Below are 20768 nucleotides of genomic sequence, written 5' to 3'. Positions count from 1 at the left end.
AATCACTGAAGAGAAATTATGTAAAGTGACCAGTGTAGTGCATGGCACATAGTAGCTGCTCACTAAATAGTCACTGCTATGACTGAAAGTACCTCTTTTTAATTGAACTTAACCAGTAGTCATTAAAGAACTTAATGCTCATCCTCAACTGAACCACTTGGGGATTAAGGAGTTCACACAACAATCTAGATTGACCTCCATAACCTTTCCATCCAAATATAAAAGGCATCTCATTTTGTTTTTGAAGTAACAGAAAGAAATTTTCAACCTCTCCTCTATATGTTTTTTTTTTCTTTTTTTTTTTTTTTTTTGGAGTTTTTTTAGGAGTATCCAAAATTCTAGCAGTTTCAGATAAAGATTAAAAAGTCAATAAAAAAGGAAGAAAATACAAAAAGCTTGGAAGAATGAGAAGTATTTAACAATTCATAATGCTGGGGTCCCTTCTGAATCAGGTAGGACTAGGACTGAATTCTAGATTGGGCACTTATCAACCGCGTGACTTTGGGGAAATAACATAACTTCTCTAAGCCATAGTTTACGCTATGCAAAATGGAAGTGCCATCTGCCTCAAAGAGTTAAGGTGAACCTTAAAATAAGATGATAAGGTTAAATAAAATGATAAATTTTTAATGAATGTTGGTTTTTATCCCCTCCTTTTCATCACCCATCATTATAAGGCTCAAACTGATTTGTTAAATGTGGGCTAGGCACTGTGGTGGATACAAGGAATACAGTGGTAAACATGACCAACAAGGTCACTGTTTTCACATTTCAGACCACATTCTGGAGAAGAATAGAAAAATTACTCAGTCAGTTCCACAAATCAGTAGGAAAGTACACTTGTGAGAAGCACTGGGATGAAATAATATAACATGCTAATGAGAATTTTCTAAGAGGACTCGGCTGAAGTGTTGAGAAAGGCCTCCCAGAAGATCTCCCTTGCCCATTCTGGGTTCTAAGCATATTTGCCAATGCTGAGAGGCTGGAAAGTGTCGCTGAGGGAATAAGCACAAAGCCAGATCATGCCGAGCCTCACAGGGTGAATGTCAGGGCCTCCACATCACACAACCACAGGAGACACCAATTACACTGAACACACAGCCCTGCTGCAAGACCAGCAGCCCTGGTAGGCAATATGCAGAAAGTAGAAACCCCGAAGGACTAGAAGCATAAATAAAACACAAAGGTTGTATAAGAGAAGGTGTTCAGAAAAAAAAAAAAAGTCAGGAACTTTCAAGTGCAGCCGTGGAGTAACTGAGGCAGACAACATTCCCAATAAGTATTACTAGAAAAGCTGGATAAAACACAAACATTCAAAAATTCTATTTGAGGGACTTTCCTGATAGTTCAGTGGTTAAGACTCCATGCTGTAAATGCAGGGGTGCTGGGTTCCATCCCTGGTCAGGAAACTAGATCCCACATGCCGCCATTAAAGATCCCACATGTGGCAACAAATATCTTGTATGCCACAACTAAGACCTGGTGGAGCCAAATAAATAAATTTAAAAAAAAATCTATTTGAAAGCATCAAGGAGCAGCCAGGACTGGAGGTACAAAAGTCCTGGAAAGGAGGGAAGTTCAGTGAGTTTAAGCCTGACATCACTTTTTCCATTGGGGCGCCAATGACTATTAAGCATCAGAAGCAGAGCAGAAGGTAGTTGCTAAAAAGCAGGTGAGGCATCACAGAGTTAGGAGGCCTCATGAGGGAGGAACACAAAAATGAGCATTTGGGGATGTCAAAACCTGTAAGAGGTAAGAGTTCAAAATTTGTCCCCCCAAAAAAGGACTTAATGAGAAGTGATCCAAAACCATGGCACCAATTTTTCCTTTTTTAGAATCCAAAGAGCAGTTGAAAAGCTAAGTTGAGTTTTTGGCATTCTCCTAATATTTCAATATGAAATTGGAGGTGAAGGTCACCAATCAGGAAATACCCTAGTAAAGAGTTCTGGTTCCCATCTGGAAGCTCTGGGTCCAGAGGAATGGGGACAGAATTAGAGGCAGACTGAGCATTACAAAGATCGTAATCCAACCCTTCATCAATTTAGTCCCTGAGTCGATAGAGGCAATCCATTCCTACAGTAGCTTCCTGCCAAAGGACAGAGCCTCTACAATATCTAGAACCTCTATGATTTTTTACACAACGTCTGGTAGTCTGCCAAAATACACCAGGCATACTAAAAACCTAGCCCAAGAGAAAATAGATTGCCTTGATGTGTGGCTGTTCCTACCCTCTGGGGTCATTTGTACCGTCTCTGATGCTGAGAAAGACTCAAGGCAGGAGGAGAAGGGGATGACAAAAGAATGAGATGGTTGGATGGCATCACCAACTCGATGGACATGAGTTTGAGCAAGCTCCAGGAGTTGGTGATGGACAAGGAAGCCTGGCGTGCTACAGTCCATGGGGTTGCAAAGAGTCGGACACGACTGAGTGACACAACTGACTGAACTTCGAAAACAGTCTCCATGAATCATAACATCTGGCCCTCCTGACCTGAAAGGGAGGTTTCATCAACCTCCTTAAAAGATGAGGGAAGCAAGGCTTGCTTAAAACCAAACACCTAGACCTGATGACTCAGACAGTATGGACCTGATGGCTCAGATGTTAAAGAATCTGCCCACAATGCAGGAGACCCAGGTTCAATCCATTGGTTCAGGAAGATCCCCTCGAGAAGGGAATGGCAACCCACTCCAGTATTCTTGCCTGGAGAATTACATGGACAGAAGAGCCTGGCTGGTTACAATCCATGGGGTCACAAAGAGTCAGACATGACTGAAGTGACTTAGTAGCAGCAGCATACACCTCGAATCTATAGCTTTGTCCCTTTGATGCTGGAATCCCCACTTGTCACCAGCCTACCATGCTGAACATGATGAGGGTTACCATCAGGCTAGCCTTGGAGGAAGCCCCTAAAGCATTCAACTCAAGGCCTGGTTCTTTTCCCAGCCTTCCACCATAATACATGGTGAGTATTATGCATGTGTGCATGGGTACATTCTCAGTCACTCAGTCACTGAATTTTTGCAAACCCATGGACTGTAGCTCACCAGGCTGCTCTGTCTACAGAGCGGGGAGAGGGTGGGAATGCCAAAAGAAAAAACAAAAAAAAACCTCAGACATAATCCACATATTGGGGCTTCTCTGATGGCTCAGATGGTAAATAATCTACATACAATGCAGGAGACCCAGGTTAAATCCCTAGGTCAGGAATATCCCCTAGAGAAGAGAATGGCTACCCACTCCAGTATCCTTGCCTGAAGAACTTCATGGACAGAGGAGCCTGGCAGGCTATAGTCCATGTGGTCGCAAAGATTCAGACATGACTCAACAACTAACACACACACACAATCCTGATATTAGTTACCTAAAATAATTATGCTGAACATAGTCGAGGAAACAGATGGCAAAATAATCTCACCAGAGAACTTAAATCTATAAAATCAAAACCAAGTCAAAATTCTAGGAATAAATAAAATTTTGAATATATAAAAATTCGGAATATATAAAAACTGAAATTAAGAATTTAATAAAATGTTTAACAGTAGATCAGATACAGCTTTTAAAAAAATATTGGTACAACAGGATGTAAGTCAGAAGGAAATAACCAGATCAAATCCAGAGAATAAATGAAATGGGAAACCAGAAAAGAAGCTAAAAAAACATGAGACATAGTTAAAAAAAAAAAAAAAAAGCTCTAACATATGTAATAAATTGGAGTCCCAGAATTAAAGAATAGAGAATGCAAAATAAGCAATATTTGGAGAAATATTTTCCAGAATAAGTAAAAACATTAAGACAGAGTTTCAGGGACTTCTGAGAACCCCAAACAGGAAAAAATACAAAGAAAATCACAGCTAAGCATATCACAGTACAATAAAAATATAAAAATTTTTCCTCATCTGAGAACAAATGAAATAGTAAAGGTTTTAAGAGATTGTCTTTTATTTTACCATAAACAACATGTTTGCAGTAATATTTTTTAATTTAAAAAGAAACAAAAATTATTTCAAAAGCATCAGAAAAAAAGAAAAAACATTAACTGCAAGAAAGCAATAGAATGAGAATTGACTTTTCAACAGAGATGATGGAAACAAAAAAAATAGGAACTTATGTCCAAGTTAGAACTCTATAATACTGAAAATATTCTTCAAATACAAAAATGAAATAAAGAGGACTTTCCTGGAAGTCCAATGGTTAAGACTCTGCACTCCCAATGCAGGGGGCACAGGATCTAGCCCTGGTCTGGGAATTAAGATCCTGCATACCACACAATGTAGCTAATAAAAAGTAAAACAAAGGTATTTTTAAACAAAATAAAACTCAGGAGATCCAACTAAATTAAATACTAAAGGGGACGATTTAGGCAAAAGGAAAATAATCCCAGACAGAAATGCAGAGAAGATTAAAGAGTCACAGGAAAAGTAGTGAGTAAATCTAAATGAATATTGAAAACAATAACAATAATTTTCTATGGGGTTTTAAATATATGTAGGTTTAAATGAATCAACATTAAAAACAAAAGGCTAAAGAAAGATAAATTACAGTTTAATAGGCCCGAGAATGTCTGAGAAATTGTAAAAATACTTATTTATATTAGACTCAAATAAACAAAGGAGATATGTCTTAATTTTCAGAGTAATTACTAAAAGGAGATATCAGATCAGATCAGTCACTCAGTCATGTCCGACTCTTTGCGACCCCATGAATCGCAGCACGCCAGGCCTCTCTGTCCATCACCAACTCCCAGAGTTCACCCAGACTCACGTCCATCGAGTCAGTGATGCCATCCAGCCATCTCATCCTCTGTTGTCCCCTTCTCCTCCTGCCCCCAATCCCTCCCAGCATTAGAGTCTTTCCCAATGAGTCAACTCTTCGCATGAGGTGGCCAAAGTACTGGAGTTTCAGCTTCAGCATCATTTCTTCCAAAGAAATTTCAGGGCTGATCTCCTTCAGAATGGACTGGTTGGATCTCCTTGCAGTCCAAGGGACTCTCAAGAGTCTTCTCCAACACCACAGTTCAAAAGCATCAACTCTTCGGTGCTCAGCCTTCTTCACAATCCAACTCTCACATCCATACATGACCACAGGAAAAACTATACCCTTGACTAGACGAACCTTTGTTGGCAAAGTAATGTCTCTGCTTTTCAATATGCTATCTAGGTTGGTCATAACTTTCCTTCCAAGGAGTAAGCGTCTTTTAATTTCATGGCTGCAGTCACCATGTGTAGTGATTTTGGAGCCCAGAAAAATTAAGTCTGACACTGTTTCCACTGTTTCCCCATCTATTTCCCATGAAGTGATGGGACCGGATGCCATGATCTTCGTTTTCTGAATGTTGAGCTTTAAGCCAACTTTTTCACTCTCCACTTTCACTTTCATCAAGAGGCTTTTGAGTTCCTCTTCACTTTCTGCCATAAGGGTGATATCATCTGCATATCTGAGGTTATTGATATTTCTCCCGGCAATCTTGATTCCAGCTTGTGTTTCTTCCAGCCCAGCGTTTCTCATGATGTACTCTGCATATAAGTTAAATAAGCAGGGTGACAATATACAACCTTGACGAACTCCTTTTCCTATTTGGAACCAGTCTGTTGTTCCATGTCCAGTTCTAACTGTTGCTTCCTGACCTGCATACAAATTTCTCAAGAGGCAGATCAGGTGGTCTGGTATTCCCATCTCTTTCAGAATTTTCCACAGTTTATTGTGATCGACACAGTCAAAGGCTTTGGCATAGTCAATAAAGCAGAAATAGATGTTTTTCTGGAACTCTCTTGCTTTTTCCATGATCCAGAGGATGTTGGCAATTTGATCTCTGGTTCCTCTGCCTTTTCTAAAACCAGCTTGTACATCAGGAAGTTCACGGTTCACATATTGCTGAAGCCTGGCTTGGAGAATTTTGAGCATTACTTTACTAGCATGTGAGATGAGTGCAATTGTGTGGTAGTTTGAGCATTCTTTGGCATTGACTTTCTTTGGGATTGGAATGAAAACTGACCTTTTCCAGTCTTGTGGCCACTGCTGAGTTTTCCAAATTTGTTGGCATATTGAGTGCAGCACTTTCACAGCATCATCTTTCAGGATTTGGAATAGCTCAACTGGAATTCCATCACCTCCACTAGCTTTGTTCGTAATGATGCTTTCCAAGGCCCACTTGACTTCACATTCCAGGATGTCTGGCTCTAGGTCAGTGATCACACCATCGTGATTATCTGGGTTGTGAAGGTCTTTTTTGTACAGCTCTTCTGTGTATTCTTGCCATCTCTTCTTAATATCTTCTGCTTCTGTTAGGTCCATACCATTTCTGTCCTTTATCGAGCCCATCTTTGCATGAAATGTTCCTTTGGTATCTCTGATTTTCTTGAAGAGATCCCTAGTCTTTCCCATTCTGTTGTTTTCCTCTATTTCTTTGCATTGATCACTGAAGAAGGCTTTCTTATCTCTTCTTGCTATTCTTTGGAATTCTGCATTCAGATGTTTATACCTTTCCTTTTCTCCTTTGCTTTTCATTTCTCTTCTTTTCACAGCTCTTTGTAAGGCCTCCCCAGACAGCCATTTTGCTTTTTTGCATTTCTTTTCCATGGGGATGGTCTTGATCCCTGCCTCCTGTACAGGAGATATAACTAACAAATTAATAGGAGATTATTAGGAGATATAACTAACAAATTAATAGAAGAAAAACTGGTTTTACTAAAAAGAAGTTGATTGGTTCAAATTAAGGCAGGAAAGGAGGGGGGAAGAAAACAAATAGAAAAAACAGTAATATTGTAGTTATAAAACCAAGTCAGTAATTAATTACATGTAAATGGATTAAACACTCCAATAATAGACCTAGCTTGTCAGAGTGCATTAAAATAAAAGTTATATGCTGCTTATATTAGCTACTCCATAACATAAGGACACAGAAAGATGAAAGTAAAAAGAATTTTTAAAAAAACCAAAAACCGCTAACCAAAAAAAAAAAAAAAAAAAAAGGTGGTATGGTAATATCAGTACTAATATTAAGCTATTAAGTCAAGTAATCCTAAAGTTGAGATGAATAACCAGGAATAAAGAGAAAATTTTCAATAAAAAGATTAATTCAAGATGATTATATTATAATACATACAAATATTGTGATCACTATGCTGAGCACCAGAAACTAACATAGTGTTGAAGATCAATTATAATTCAATTAAATATTTTTAATTAAAATTTTTTTTAATTTATTTAAAATAAATGAAACCAATCTGATTTTTTTAAACTGAGTATAGTGCTGAATTTCTTAGCTGTCAGAGGTTTTCTAGCTTAATTCCACAGTGGTCAAAAACCCTTGCTGAATAATTGCAAATCATTCTATATGGTGACCATTCTATTTCTTGAAATCATTTTATGATTGAACATTCTATATGCTTTTGAAAATAATATGTATCATTTCATTGTTTGGTATAGTGTCCTATAAAAAATAGATTTCAAAAGGTTAATTCACCAGGAAGATACAGCAATTTTATATTCATATGCACATAATACCATACCTTCAAAATACTCAAATCAAAAAACTGAAAAGAAGACCAGATAGATACATAATATTGTGGAATATTTTAACAAGCCCTCTTAGTAGTTAATAAAACAAGCAGACAAAAAAGTGACAGGAGTATAAATATTTAAGCAACACAATAAGTTTGATTTGTTTGCTATTAGAATGTTTAACAATAGATTGGAATCCACTGCACTGAGGATAGCTGTATATGTATAAATTTTTTTTAAATTAATCACATTTTTATTTTTCTGTTTGTTTTCATTTTAATTTCTGATTTTATCTTTATTTTTTCTTTTACTCTACTTTCTTTTTTTAAATTTATTTTAATTGGAGGCTAATTACTTTACAATCTTGTATTGGTTTTGCCATATATGAATCCACCATGGATTCATGTGTTCCCCATCCTGAACCCCCCTCCCACCTCCCTCCCCATCCCATCCCTCTGGGTCATCCCAGTGCACCAGCCCCGAGCATCCTGTATCATGCATCAAACCTGGACTGGTGATTCGTTTCACATATGATATTATACATGTTTCAATGCTATTCTCCCAAATCATCCCATCCTCGTCCTCTCCCACAGAGCCCAAAAGACTATTCTATACATCTGTGTCTCTTTTGCTGTTTCGCATACAGGATTATCATTACCATCTTTCTAAATTCCATATATATGCATTAATATACTGTATTGGTGTTTTTCTTTCTGGCTTACTTCACTCTGTATAATAGACTCCAGTTTCATTCACCTCATTAAAACTGATTCAAATGTATTCTTTTTAATGGCTGAGTAATACTCCATTGTGTATATGTACCACAGCTTTCTTATCCATTCATCTGCTGATGGACATCTAGGTTGCTTCTATGTCCTGGCTATTATAAACAGTGCTGCAATGAACATTAGGGTACATGTGTCTCTTCCGATTCTGGTTTCCTCGGTGTGTATGTCCAGCAGTGGGATTGCTAGGACATATGGCAGTTCTATTTCCAGTTTTTTAAGGAATCTCCACACTGTTCTCCATAGTGGCTGTACTAGTTTGCATTCTCACCAACAGTGGAAGAGGGTTCCCTTTTCTCCACACCCTCTCCAGCATTTATTTCTTGTAGACTTTTGGATAGCAGCCATTCTGACTGGTGTGAAATAGTACCTCATTGTGGTTTTGATTTGCATTTCTCTGATAATGAGTGATGTTGAGCATCTTTTCATGTGTTTGTTAGCCATCTGTATGTCTTCTTTGGAGAAATGTCTGTTTAGTTCTTTGGCCCATTTTTTGATTTGGTCATTTATTTTTCTGGAATTGAGCTGCAGGAGTTACTTGTATATTTTTGAGATTAATTCTTTGTCAGTTTCTTCATTTGCTATTCTTTTCTCCCATTCTGAAGGTTGTCTTTTCATCTTGCTTATAGTTTCCTTTGCTGTGCAGAAGCTTTTAATTTTAATTAGGTCCCATTTGTTTATTTTTGCTTTTATTTCCAATATTCTGGGAGGTGGGTCATAGAGGATCCTGCTGTGATTTATGTTGGAGAGTGTTTTGCCTATGTTCTCCTCTAGGAGTTTTATAGTTTCTGGTCTTATGTTTAGATCTTTAATCCATTTTGAGTTTATTTTTGCGTATGGTGTTAGAAAGTGTTCTAGTTTCATTCTTTTACAAGTGGTTGACCAGTTTTCCCAGCACCACTTGTTAAAGAGATTGTCTTTAATCCATTGTATATTCTTGCCTCCTTTGTCAAAGATAACGTGTCCATAGGTGTGTGGATTTACCTCTGGGCTTTCTATTTTGTTCCATTGATCTATATTTCTGTCTTGTGCCAGTACCATACTGTCTTGATGACTGTGGCTTTGTAGTAGAGCCTCAAGTCAGACAGGTTGATTCCTCCAGTTCCATTCTTCTTTCTCAAGATTGCTTTGGCTATTTGAGGTTTTTTGTATTTCCATACAAATTGTGAAATTATTTGTTCTTGCTCTGTGAAAAATACCGTTGGTAGCTTGATTGATAGGGATTGCATTGAATCTATAGATTGCTTTGGGTAGTATACTCATTTTCACTATATTGATTCTTCTGATTCATGAACACGGTATATTTCTCCATCTATTAGTGTCCTCTTTGATTTCTTTCACCAGTGTTTTATAGTTTTCTATATATAGGTCTTTAGTTTCTTTAGGTAGATATATTCCTAAGTATTTTATTCTTTTCATTGCAATGGTGAATGGAATTGTTTCCTTAATTTCTCTATTTTCTCATTATTAGTGTATAGGAATGCAAGGGATTTCTGTGTGTTGATTTTATATCCTGCAACTTTACTATACTCATTGATTAGCTCTAGTAATTTTCTGGTGGAGTCTTTAGGGTTTTCTATGTAGAGGATCATGTCATCTGCAAGCAGTGAGAGTTTTACTTCTTTTCCAATTTGGATTCCTTTTATTTCTTTTTCTGTTCTGATTGCCATGGCCAAAACTTCCAAAACTATGCTGAATAGTAGTGGTGAGAGTAGGCACCCTTGTCTTGTTCCTGACTTTAGGGGAAATGCTTTCAATTTTTCACCATTGAGGATAATGTTTGCTGTGGGTTTATCATATATAGCTTTTATTATGTTGAGGTATGTTCCTTCTATTACTGCTTTCTGGAGGTTTTTATCATAAATGGATGTTGAATTTTGTCAAAAGCTTTCTCTGCATCTATTGAGATAATCCTATGGTTTTATTTTTCAATTTGTTAATGTGGTGTATTGTATTGATTGATTTGTGGATGTTGAAGAATCCTTGCTTCCCTGGGATAAAGCCCATTTGTTCATGATGTATGATATTTTTAATGTGTTGTTGGATTCTGTTCACTAGAATTTTGTTAAGGATTTTTGCATCTATGTTCATCAGTGATATTGGCCTGTAGTTTTCTTTTTTTGTGGCATCTTTGTCAGGTTTTGGTATTAGGGTGACGGTGGCCTCATAGAATGAGTTTGGAAGTTTACCTTCCTCTGCAATTTTCTGGAAGAGTTTGAGTAGGATAGGTGTTAGCTCTTCTCTAAATTTTTTGGTAGAATTCAGCTGCAAAGCCGTCTGGTCCTGGGCTTTTGTTTGCTGGAAGATTTCTGATTACAGTTTCATTTCTGTGCTTGTGATGGGTCTTTAAGATTTTTTATTTCTTCCTGGTTCAGTTTTGGAAAGTTGTACTTTTCTAAGAATTTGTTCATTTCTTCCAAGTTGTCCATTTTAGTGGCATATAGTTGCTGCTAGTGGTCTCTTATGATCCTTTGCATTTCCGTGTTATCTGTTGTGATCTCTCCATTTTCATTTCTAATTTTATTGATTTGATTTTTCTCCTTTTGTTTCTTGATGAGTCTGGCTAATGGTTTGTCAATTTTATTTATCACCTCAAAGAACCAGCTTTTGGCTTTGTTGATTTTTGCTATGGTCTCTTTTGTTTCTTTTGCATTTATTTCTGCCCTTATTTTTAAGATTTCTTTCCTTCTACTAACCATGGGGTTCTTCATTTCTTCCTTTTCTAGTTGCTTTAGGTGTAGAGTTAGCGTATTTATTTTACTTTTTTCTTGTTTTTTTTGAGGTATGCCTGTATTGCTATGGACTTTCCCCTTAGCACTGCTTTTACAGTGTCCCACAGGTCTTGGGTTGCTGGGTTTTCATTTTCATTCATTTCTATGCATATTTTGATTTCTTTTTTGATTTCTTCTGTGATTTGTTGGTTATTCAGCAGCATGTTGTTCAGCGTCCATATGTTGGAATGTTTAATAGTTTTTCTCCTGTAATTGAGATCTAATCTTACTGCATTGTGGTCAGAAAAGATGCTTGGAATGATTTCTATTTTTCTGAATTTACCAAGGCTAGATTTATGGCCCAGAATTTGATCTATCCTGGAGAAGGTTCCGTGTGCACTTGAGAAAAAGGTGAAATTCATTGTTTTGGGGTGAAATGTCCTATAGATATCAATTAGGTCTAACTGGTCTATTGCATCATTTAAAGTTTGTGTTTCCTTGTTAATGTTCTGTTTAGTTGATCTATCCATGGGTGTGAGTGGGGTATTAAAGTCTCCCACTATTATTGTATTACTGTTAATTTCCCCTTTCATACTTTTTAGCATTTGTCTTACATATTGCAGCGCTCCTATGTTGGGTGTACATATATTTATAATTGTTATATCTTCTTGGATTGATCCTTTGATCATTATGTAATGTCCTTCTTTGTCTCTTTTCACAGCCTTTGTTTTAAAGTCTATTTTATCTCATACGAGTATTGCTACTCCTGCTTTCTTTTGGTCTCTATTTGCATGGAATATCTTTTTCCAGCCCTTCACTTTCAGTCTGTATGTGTCCCTTGTTTTGAGGTGGGTCTCTTGTAGACAACACATATAAGGGTCTTGTTTTTGTATCCATTCAGCAAGTCTTTGTCTTTTGGTTGGGGCATTCAACCCATTTACATTTTAGGTAATTATCGATAAGTATGATTCCATTGCCATTTACTTTATTGTTTTGGGTTTGAGTTTATACACCCTTTCTGTGTTTCCTGTCAAGAGAAGATCCTTTAGCATTTGTTGGAGAGCTGGTTTGGTGATGCTGAATTCTCTCAGCTTTTGCTTGTCTGAAAAGCTTTTGATTTCTCCTTCATATTTGAATGAGATCCTTGCTGGGTACAGTAATATGGGCTGTAGGTTATTTTCTTTCATCACTTTAAGTATGTCCTGCCATTCTCTCCTGGCCTGAAGAGTTTCTATTGAAAGATCAGCTGTTATCCTTACGGGAATCCCCTTGTGTGTTATTTGTTGTTTTTCCCTTGCTGCTTTTAATATTTGTTCTTTGTTAATTTGATTAATATGTGTCTTGGGGTGTTTCACCTTGGGTTTATCCTGTTTGGGACTCTCTGGGTTTCTTGGAATTGCGTGATTATTTCCTTCCCCATTTTAGGGAAGTTTTCAACTATTATCTCCTCAATTATTTTCTCATGGTCTTTCTTTTTGTCTTCTTCTTCTGGGACTCGTATGATTCGAATGTTGGGGCGTTTAACATTGTCCCGGAGATCTCTGAGATTGTCCTCATTTCTTTTAATTTGTTTTTCTTTTTTCCTCTCTGTTTCATTTATTTCTACCATTCTATCTTCTACCTCACTTATCCTATCTTGTGCCTCCGTTATTCTACTGTTGATTCCCTCCAGAGTGTTTTTGATCTCATTTATTGCTTTATCCATTATATATTGACTCTTTTTTATTTCTCCTAGGTCCTTGTTAAACCTTTCTTGCATCTTCTCAATCCTATGTACAAATTTTTTCAAGTGCACATGGGACCCAGATATGATCTAAAATGGGTCATAAAATAAGTTTTTAAAAATCTCAAGGATTAATATTAAACAGAATATTCTAACTATAATACATTTACGCTAGAAATCAATAATGATAACTTTAAAATCTTTTAAATCCTGCCTGGAAACTAAGAAAAAAATCACAAGGGAAAGTAGGAATATATTTAAATGAATGATAATAAAAATATAGCATATCAAAAAGTACTGTAAGTAGCTAAAGCACTGGTAAGGCAAAAACTACCAGCTTTTTCTCTTTTCCTTTTTTGGCCATGCCTTGTGACATGCAGGATGTTAGTTCCCAAATCAGAGACTGAATCTGTGCCCCCTGCAGTGTGGAAGCATGGAGTCTTACCCACTGGACAACTTTAAATGTACATATTAGAAAATAGGACAGAATGGAATTCAATGATATGAACATCCATCTTAAGAAGTTAGAAAAAAAAAACCAGCAAATCAAACTCAAAGAAAGCAGAGGGAAGAAAATAACAAAATGCAAAAGATCAATGAAACAGAAAACAAAATTACAATAAAGAAAATCAACAAAGCCCAAAATTGTTTCTTCAAAAAGGCTAAAAAAATTGGTAAGTGCCAAGCAAGATCCTATGGGCATTGAAAAGATAACAGCAGAATATTATAAACAACTTAATGCCACTGCAATTTGACAATTTAAGTGATTTAGAAAAACACACCTTACCAAAACTGACATAAGAAGAAATAAAACATCTGTATACTTCTATATCTATTAAGAAATTGAATCTGTAATTAACATTCCCACAAAGAAATCTCTAGGCCCAGATATTGAATCCTTCTGAGCATTTAAACAAGACAATAATACTGACTTTCCACAGCCTCTACTAGGAAATATTTAAAAAATAAAATATTTACCAATTCATTTTTTAAGGTCAACATAACCTTAATACAAATACTCAGGTACTAAAACCTGATAAAGAAATTAGAAGAAGAAAAAATACAGTTCAAACTCTCTCAGACCCAGATGCAAAACTCCCAAACAAAATATTATCAAATCAAATGCAGTTATACATAAAAAGGATGCTATATCATTATTGAATTTGGTTTATTCCAGGAGTAAAAAGTTGATTTCACATTTGAAAAGAAATCACAATAATTCTCCACACTAAGGGAACAAAGGTCAAAAGAGAACAGAGAATCTTCTCAGCAAATAAAAGTATTTGAAAAAGTCAAATAACCATTTAATCTTAGCAAACTAGGGTACTTTTGACAAAGGGTAACTACAAAAAAACTAGCCCCAACATCACATGTAATGGTGAAATACTGAGGATTTTCTCTATGAGGTTGGGAATGAGTTAAGGATACTCATTACACCACTTCTACCCCATCATATCATAAGTCTTGTAAACCAGCTCTTTAGCCCATGCCTCTGGCAGCATCCTCCTTGCCAGCGGTAAGCCGCTCCTACAGGTTGGGTGTAGCCTGCATCTTCCTATTTCTCCATCAGTAGTGGACTGCATATGTCTATGGTGCCCATGCCTTCTCCAAAGAGCTCTGAATCTCAGCCTATGCCATAAGGATAGGGTACCCTTCTAAGTTTCAGAGTATCTTTACTTATTCACTATATCTCTACCACAGAGGTATTAACAACTTTCTGTAGTTGCTCCTGCTCTAATCCTTATAGTCATCTTCTGCACTTTTGAATAATGATCCACCTTTTTACTAGCTAACGAATTTTTACATTAAAATTTCCCTAAATTACTGGTCCAGCTTCTGTCTCTTCATTGGACCCTGACTGATACAAGACCTAAATAAATACAGGAAAAAATAATGTTCAAGGAGTGGAAGAGTCAACATTTTAAAGAAGCCATTCTCCTTGAGTTGAGCTATATATTTTAACAAATCCTTAATCAACGTCCCAGTGGGTTTCTTTTTGTTGGAACTGATATGGTAATTCTATAATTTATACAGAAATAAAAAGAGCCAAGAATATCCAAGATAATCTTTTTTTAATCCAAGATAATCTTGATGATGAACTAAGCTGGAAGATTTATATTTCCAGATATTAAAAAATGTGATGAAGTTACAGTAATTAAGACAGTGAGGTAATGGTGCAAGGTTAGATGAATAGATCAGTAGACGAGAATACAGTCCGGAAACAGAGCTATTAATACATAGTTACTTAATTTATGACCAAGTGACCACTGTAGTGTGGCAGAGAAAGATAAGATTTTTCAAAACTGGGGCTCAGTCAATGGAAATCCACATGGAAAAAAGAAAGTATCTTGCTTCACACTATATACAAAATCAATTCAAGGGGGATGGTAGACCTTAAACATAAGGATATAAAAATAAATAAATAAATAAAGCTTCTGAAAGACAAATATAGAATAAGCAAAGGTATGTTTCAATAGGACCTAGAAAACACTCACTAATTGAAACAATTATAGATTTCATTAAAATTGAGAACTTCTATTGTTAAATTCATCCATAAGATACTAAGGAACTGCCAAACTGTTTTCTACAATATTTGCACCATTTTATATCCCGGCCAGCAATGTAAAAGGGTTCCAGTTTCTCAACATCCTCTCCAACACTTGTTACTTTTCTTTCTTATTTTTAAAATATGACCATACTAATGGACATGAAGTGGTATATCATTGTGGTTTTGATTTGCATTTTTCTAATGATTCATAAAAACAAATAAAATACTAATACATACTACAACTTAGATAAACCTTGAAAGCAGTGAGCTAAGTGAAAGAAGCCAGGCACAAAAGGCCATTTATTGTATGACTCTCTTTATATGAAATGTCCAAAATAGGCAATTCTATAGAGAAAGCAAGGGAATTCCAGAAAAACACCTACTTCTGCTTCATTGATGGTGTGGATCACAACGAACTGTGAAGAATTCTAAAAGAGAAAGGAGTAAGAGACCACCTTACTTGTCTCCTAAGAGACCTGTATGTGGTTCAAGAAGCAACAGTTAGAACTGGACATGGAACAACAGACTCATTAAAAATTGGGAAAGAAGTACAACAAGGCTGTGTACTCTCACCTTGCTTATTTAACTTCTATGCAGAGTACATCATGCAAAATACCAGGCTAGATGAATTACAAACTGAAATCAACATTTCTGGGAGAAACACCAACAACCTCAGATATGAACTGTGCTATTGGAGAAGACTCTTGAGAGTCCCTTGGATGGCAAGGAGATCAAACCAGTCAATCCTAAAGGAAACCAGTCCTGAATATTCATTAGGAGGACTAATGCTGAAGCTGAAATTCCAATACTTTGGCCACCTGATGCGAAGAACTGACTTGTGGGAAAAGACCCTGATGCTGGGAAAGATTGAAAGCAGTAGGAGAAGGGGATGACAGAGGATGAGATGGTTGGATGACATCACCAACTTGATGGACATGAGTTTGAGCAAGCTCCAGGAATTGGTGATGGACAGGGAACCCTGGTGTGCTGCAGTCCTTGGGGTAGCAAAGAGTCAGACATGACTGAGCGACTGAACTGAACTGAACAGAACCACTCAAACGGTAAAAAGTCAAGAGGAACTAAAGAGCTTCTTGATGAGGATGAAAGAGGAGAGTGAAAAAGCTGGCTTAAAACTCAACATTCAAAAAACTAAGATCATGGCATCTGGTCCCAGCACTTCGTGGCAAATAAAAGACAAAAAGTGGAAACAGTGACAGAGTTTATTTTCTTGGGCTCCAAAATCACTGTAGACAGTGACAGCAGCCATGAAATTAAAACACGCTTGCTCCTTGGAAGGAAAGCTATGATAAACCTAGATAGTATATTAAAAAGCAGAGACATCATTTTGCCAACAAATATCTATTTAGTCAAAGCTGTGGCTTTTTCAGTAGTCATATATGGATGTGAGAGTTGGACCATACAGAAGGCAGTGCAGTACTCAGTCGAGTCCGACTCTTTGCAACCCCAAGGATTGCAGCCCACCAGGCTCCTCTATTCATGGGGATTCTCCAGGCAAGAGTACTGAAGTGGGTTGCCATGCCCTCCTCCAGGAGATCTTCCCAACCCAGGGATCGAACCCAGGTCTACTGCACTGCAGGTGAATTCCTTACCTACTGAACCACCAGGGAATCCCAAAGAAGGCAGAGTGCTGAAGAACTGATACTTTTGAATTGTGGAGCTGGAGAAGACTCTTGAGAGTCCCTTGGACTTTAAATAGATCAAACCAGTCAATCCTAAAGGAAATCACCCCTAAATATTCACTGGAAGGACTGTTGCTGAAGCTGAAGCTCCAATACTTTGCCCACCTGATGCAAAGAGCCAACTCACTGGAAAAGACCCTGATGCTGGGAAAGACTGAAGGCAAAATGAGAAGGGGGAGGCAGAAGATGAGATGGTTAGATAGCATCACCAACTCAATGGACATGAATTTGAGTAAACTCTGGGAGATAGTGGAGGACAAAGGAGCCTGGCACGCTGCAGCCCATGGGGTCCCAAAGAGTTGGACATCACCACCAACAACAAATATGAGCTCACTGTTCAGTCAATTTTGTCTGCTTGCTCTCACCTGATATTCATTGTCTGTAGAATCCTTAAAGATATTTTGGTTATTTTACTCCTTAATAAATTACATGTGTTTATTCTTCTATAATAAATCAGTTTGCAAATGACCAAAGGGATTTAAAAAATATATAGGTCTTGCCTTTAAGAGAATTTTGTAAGTGTCCATTGATGTTTTAAATAATTGAAAATAGTTTTAAAATAATATTAACCAAAAATATGTATGACAAAACCATTTCAGTTCAGTTCAGTTCAGTCACTCAGTTCTGTCTGATACTTTGCAACCCCATGAACCATAGCACACCAGGCCTCCCTGTCCATCACCAACTCCCAGAACCTACCCAAGCTCATGTTCATTGAGTTGGTGATGCCATCCAACCATCTCATCCTCTGTCTTCCCCTTCTTCTCCTGCCCTCAATCTTTCCCAGCATCAGGGTCTTTTCAAGTGAGTCAGCTCTTCGCATCAGGTGGTCCAAGTATTGGAGTGTCAGCTTCAACATCAGTTCTTTGAATGAACACCCAGGACTGATCTCCTTTAGGATGGACTTGTTGGATCTATTTGCAGTCCAAGGGACTCTCAAGAGTCTTCTCCAAAACCACAGTTCAAAAGCATTAATTTCTCTGTGCTCAGCTTTCTTTATAGTCCAACTCTCGTGTCTATACATGACTACTGGAAAAACCACAGCCTTGACTAGACGGATCTTTGTTGGCAAAGTAATGTTTCTGCTTTCTAATATGCTGTCTAGGTTGGTCATAACTTTCCTTCCAAGGAGTAAGTGTCTTTTAATTTCATGGCTGCAGTCACCATCTGCAGTGATTTTAGAGCCCCAAAAAATAAAGTCAGCCACTGTTTCCACTGTTTCCCCATCTATTTGCCATGAAGTGATGGGACCAGATGCCATGATCTTAGTTTTCTGAATGTTGAGCTTTAAGCCAACTCTTTCACTCTCCTCTTTCACTTTCATCAAGAGGCTCTGTAGTTCTTCTTCACTTTCTGCCAAAAAAAAAAAAAAACCATTTAGTGGTGGTTAATCTGAAAAAAAAAAAAACAGATTTAAAATCATATAATGGGACTTCCCTGGTGGTACAGCGGATAGGAATCTACCTGCCAAATGCAGAGGACAGGGGTTCAATCCTGGTCTAAGAAGATTCCACATACCTCGGGCAACTAAAGTCCCTAAGCCACAACTACTGAGCTCCAGAACCCGAGAGCCTCAACTACTGAGCCTTTGTGCTGCAACTGCTGAAGCCCTGTGTGCCTAGACTGTTCCACAAGAAGAGAAGACACCACAGTGAGAAGCCCATGCACCGCAAGGAAGAGTAGCCCCTGCTCACCACAACTAGAGAAAGCCCACACACAGCAATGAAGACAGAGGACAACCAAAAATAAATTATTTTTTAAAAAATCATAAAGTGGCACTTAATTGACCTGCAATAACTGGCTTGTCGGATCCAAATTAAATCATTATCTGAGGCTCTTATCTGGAGCTCTTTTTTTTTGTTTTTTTAAAGTAGAGTTCCTAAAGATTATCAGGAAAAAAATATTAGTAAAGTCCAAGAAACAGCAATGAGAGTTGGATACTGAGCCCATTGTTGAAGAAGCCTAAAAGCTTTTTCATGACTCACATGCCCAGTGTGGTTTAATGAAAACTTACTGAGCACTTTTTATGTACTAGGCATTGTGGTGAATGCTGGAAGCACAGCATGAACTAAGGAGACAGGTGTCTCCCCTCCTGGACCACACAGTCTAGCCACTGGCACTACCCAACAGAAGAGAATATTACCCACATCTGTAATTTTAAATTTTCCACTGGCCACCTTAAAGAATCAAGAAGAAATAGTTGAACTTCATTTCAATGTATATGTATGGCTGAATCCCTTCACTGTTCACTTGAAACTATCACAGCATTGTTTGTTAATCAGCTATACCCCAATACAAAACAAAAGGTTCAAAAAATTTTAAAAAGAATACTGGGGTGGGTAACCTATCCCTTCTCCAGCGAATCTTCCCAACCCAGGAATCAAACCAATGTCTCCCAAATTGCAGGTGGATTCTTTACCAACTGAGCTATCAGAGAAGCCCAAAAAATGTCTCTAAAAAATAATAATTTATTTCATTTACCCCACTATATCCCAAATGTAATTCCATCAAGTTACAATATAAAGAATTATAAATGAGGTATTTCACAGTCTTTTCTTCATGCTAAATCTTTGAAAACCAGTGTGTAATTTACAAGTAAGGCACATTTCAGGTCAGACTGGTCACATTTCATGGGTTCAACAGCACATGAAATGTGACTAGTGGCTAACGCGTTAGTACAGTTCTAGGTGTATTACCAAATCATTTTTGTTTTTTTCCTTTTTCATCCTATTTTCTCTAGTTTTCTCAGTATGTCATTTGGACCTGGCTTTGAGTTAGAATTAATATGGAAAATAGGGCCTAGCATATGAAAAAGTCCATACTGTCATTAAAACTTTTTAAGAAAAATACTGTAGCAGTATTGTCACATAATATACTCATTTAATTGCCCTATATTTGGTATCTGGTTGGCTGCTTCATTTTTGGTACCAGGCACACAACAGGTGTTATGTAAAAAAAAATGCTTATTGAATGGGTACTGGCCTAGTAAGTGTTGTGAGTTCCCAAGTAGGAGGAATCTTTGGAGCTAGAAGGGACTGAGAAGACTTCTTGAAGCATTTATTCATTCATTCAACAAATATTTTTTTGAGCAGTCACCACGATGGGTTTGAAATGGGTCCTGATATACCAACAGGACTGGAACAATATAAGTCATACTGACTAGTTGGTTCACCATGTTGACCCAACCATTGCTTCACAGAATTCAGTCCTTTTTTAAGAACCTTAACAATTTTCACCAAAACCCAAGGCACTATTGTGTATCTTCTTAAACTGCCTCACATCATTTGAATTAGGAAAATTCTCACATATGAACTCTAGCATATAACATAAATGTAAAACCACTCTCCCTTGTCAAACAGACAACAGTAAAACAACAACAAAAAAAACATAACCAGTGCTACTTAATTTGCTAAAGGTACCGTTGCATGCTAGAGACTCTCAGGCAATGGCCTTGTTTTTCTTGTTCAAAGGTAGATTAGCCAACACTAGAGAGGTGTTAGAAACGTATTAGTACCAAGTGAATACTGTCTCCCTGCCATAATCAGTGGAGAAGGCAATGGCAACCCACTCCAGTACTCTTACCTGGAAAATCCCATGGACGGAGGGGTCTGGTGGGCTTCTGTCTAGGGGGTCGCACAGAGTTGGACACGACTGAAGCGACTTAGCAGCAGCAGCCATAATCAATAGGAAGACATTTGAAAAAAGAATAGCAATGTGATTCAACTGTATGCAATGTTCAGTGCTGCCTAAAGTCATCTTGTGCGTAACCAGTGGTACCCGTACCAGACTCTGTTCAAAGA

At 37.4% G+C, this 20768-nt stretch overlaps 1 protein-coding gene across 1 annotated transcript in view; it reads right to left on the bottom strand.

Moving 5' to 3' along the window:
• Nucleotides 1–18299: 18299 nt before the first annotated feature.
• Nucleotides 18300–20768, bottom strand: part of SUDS3 (SDS3 homolog, SIN3A corepressor complex component) — a 129440-nt gene continuing 126971 nt past the window's right edge. Inside the window, exon 13 of the mRNA XM_070386129.1 lies at nt 18300–18321. Coding sequence (XP_070242230.1) covers nt 18315–18321 — 7 coding nt within the window. The 3' untranslated portion in view covers nt 18300–18314. The remainder of the gene's footprint in view (nt 18322–20768) is intronic.

The sequence above is a fragment of the Bos mutus genome, chromosome 17 (genome assembly GCF_027580195.1).
Source record: "Bos mutus isolate GX-2022 chromosome 17, NWIPB_WYAK_1.1, whole genome shotgun sequence".
Classification (NCBI taxonomy): domain Eukaryota; kingdom Metazoa; phylum Chordata; class Mammalia; order Artiodactyla; family Bovidae; genus Bos; species Bos mutus.
The sequence above is the reverse complement of the archived record's forward strand: the minus strand, read 5'-3'. Positions and strand labels throughout refer to the sequence as shown.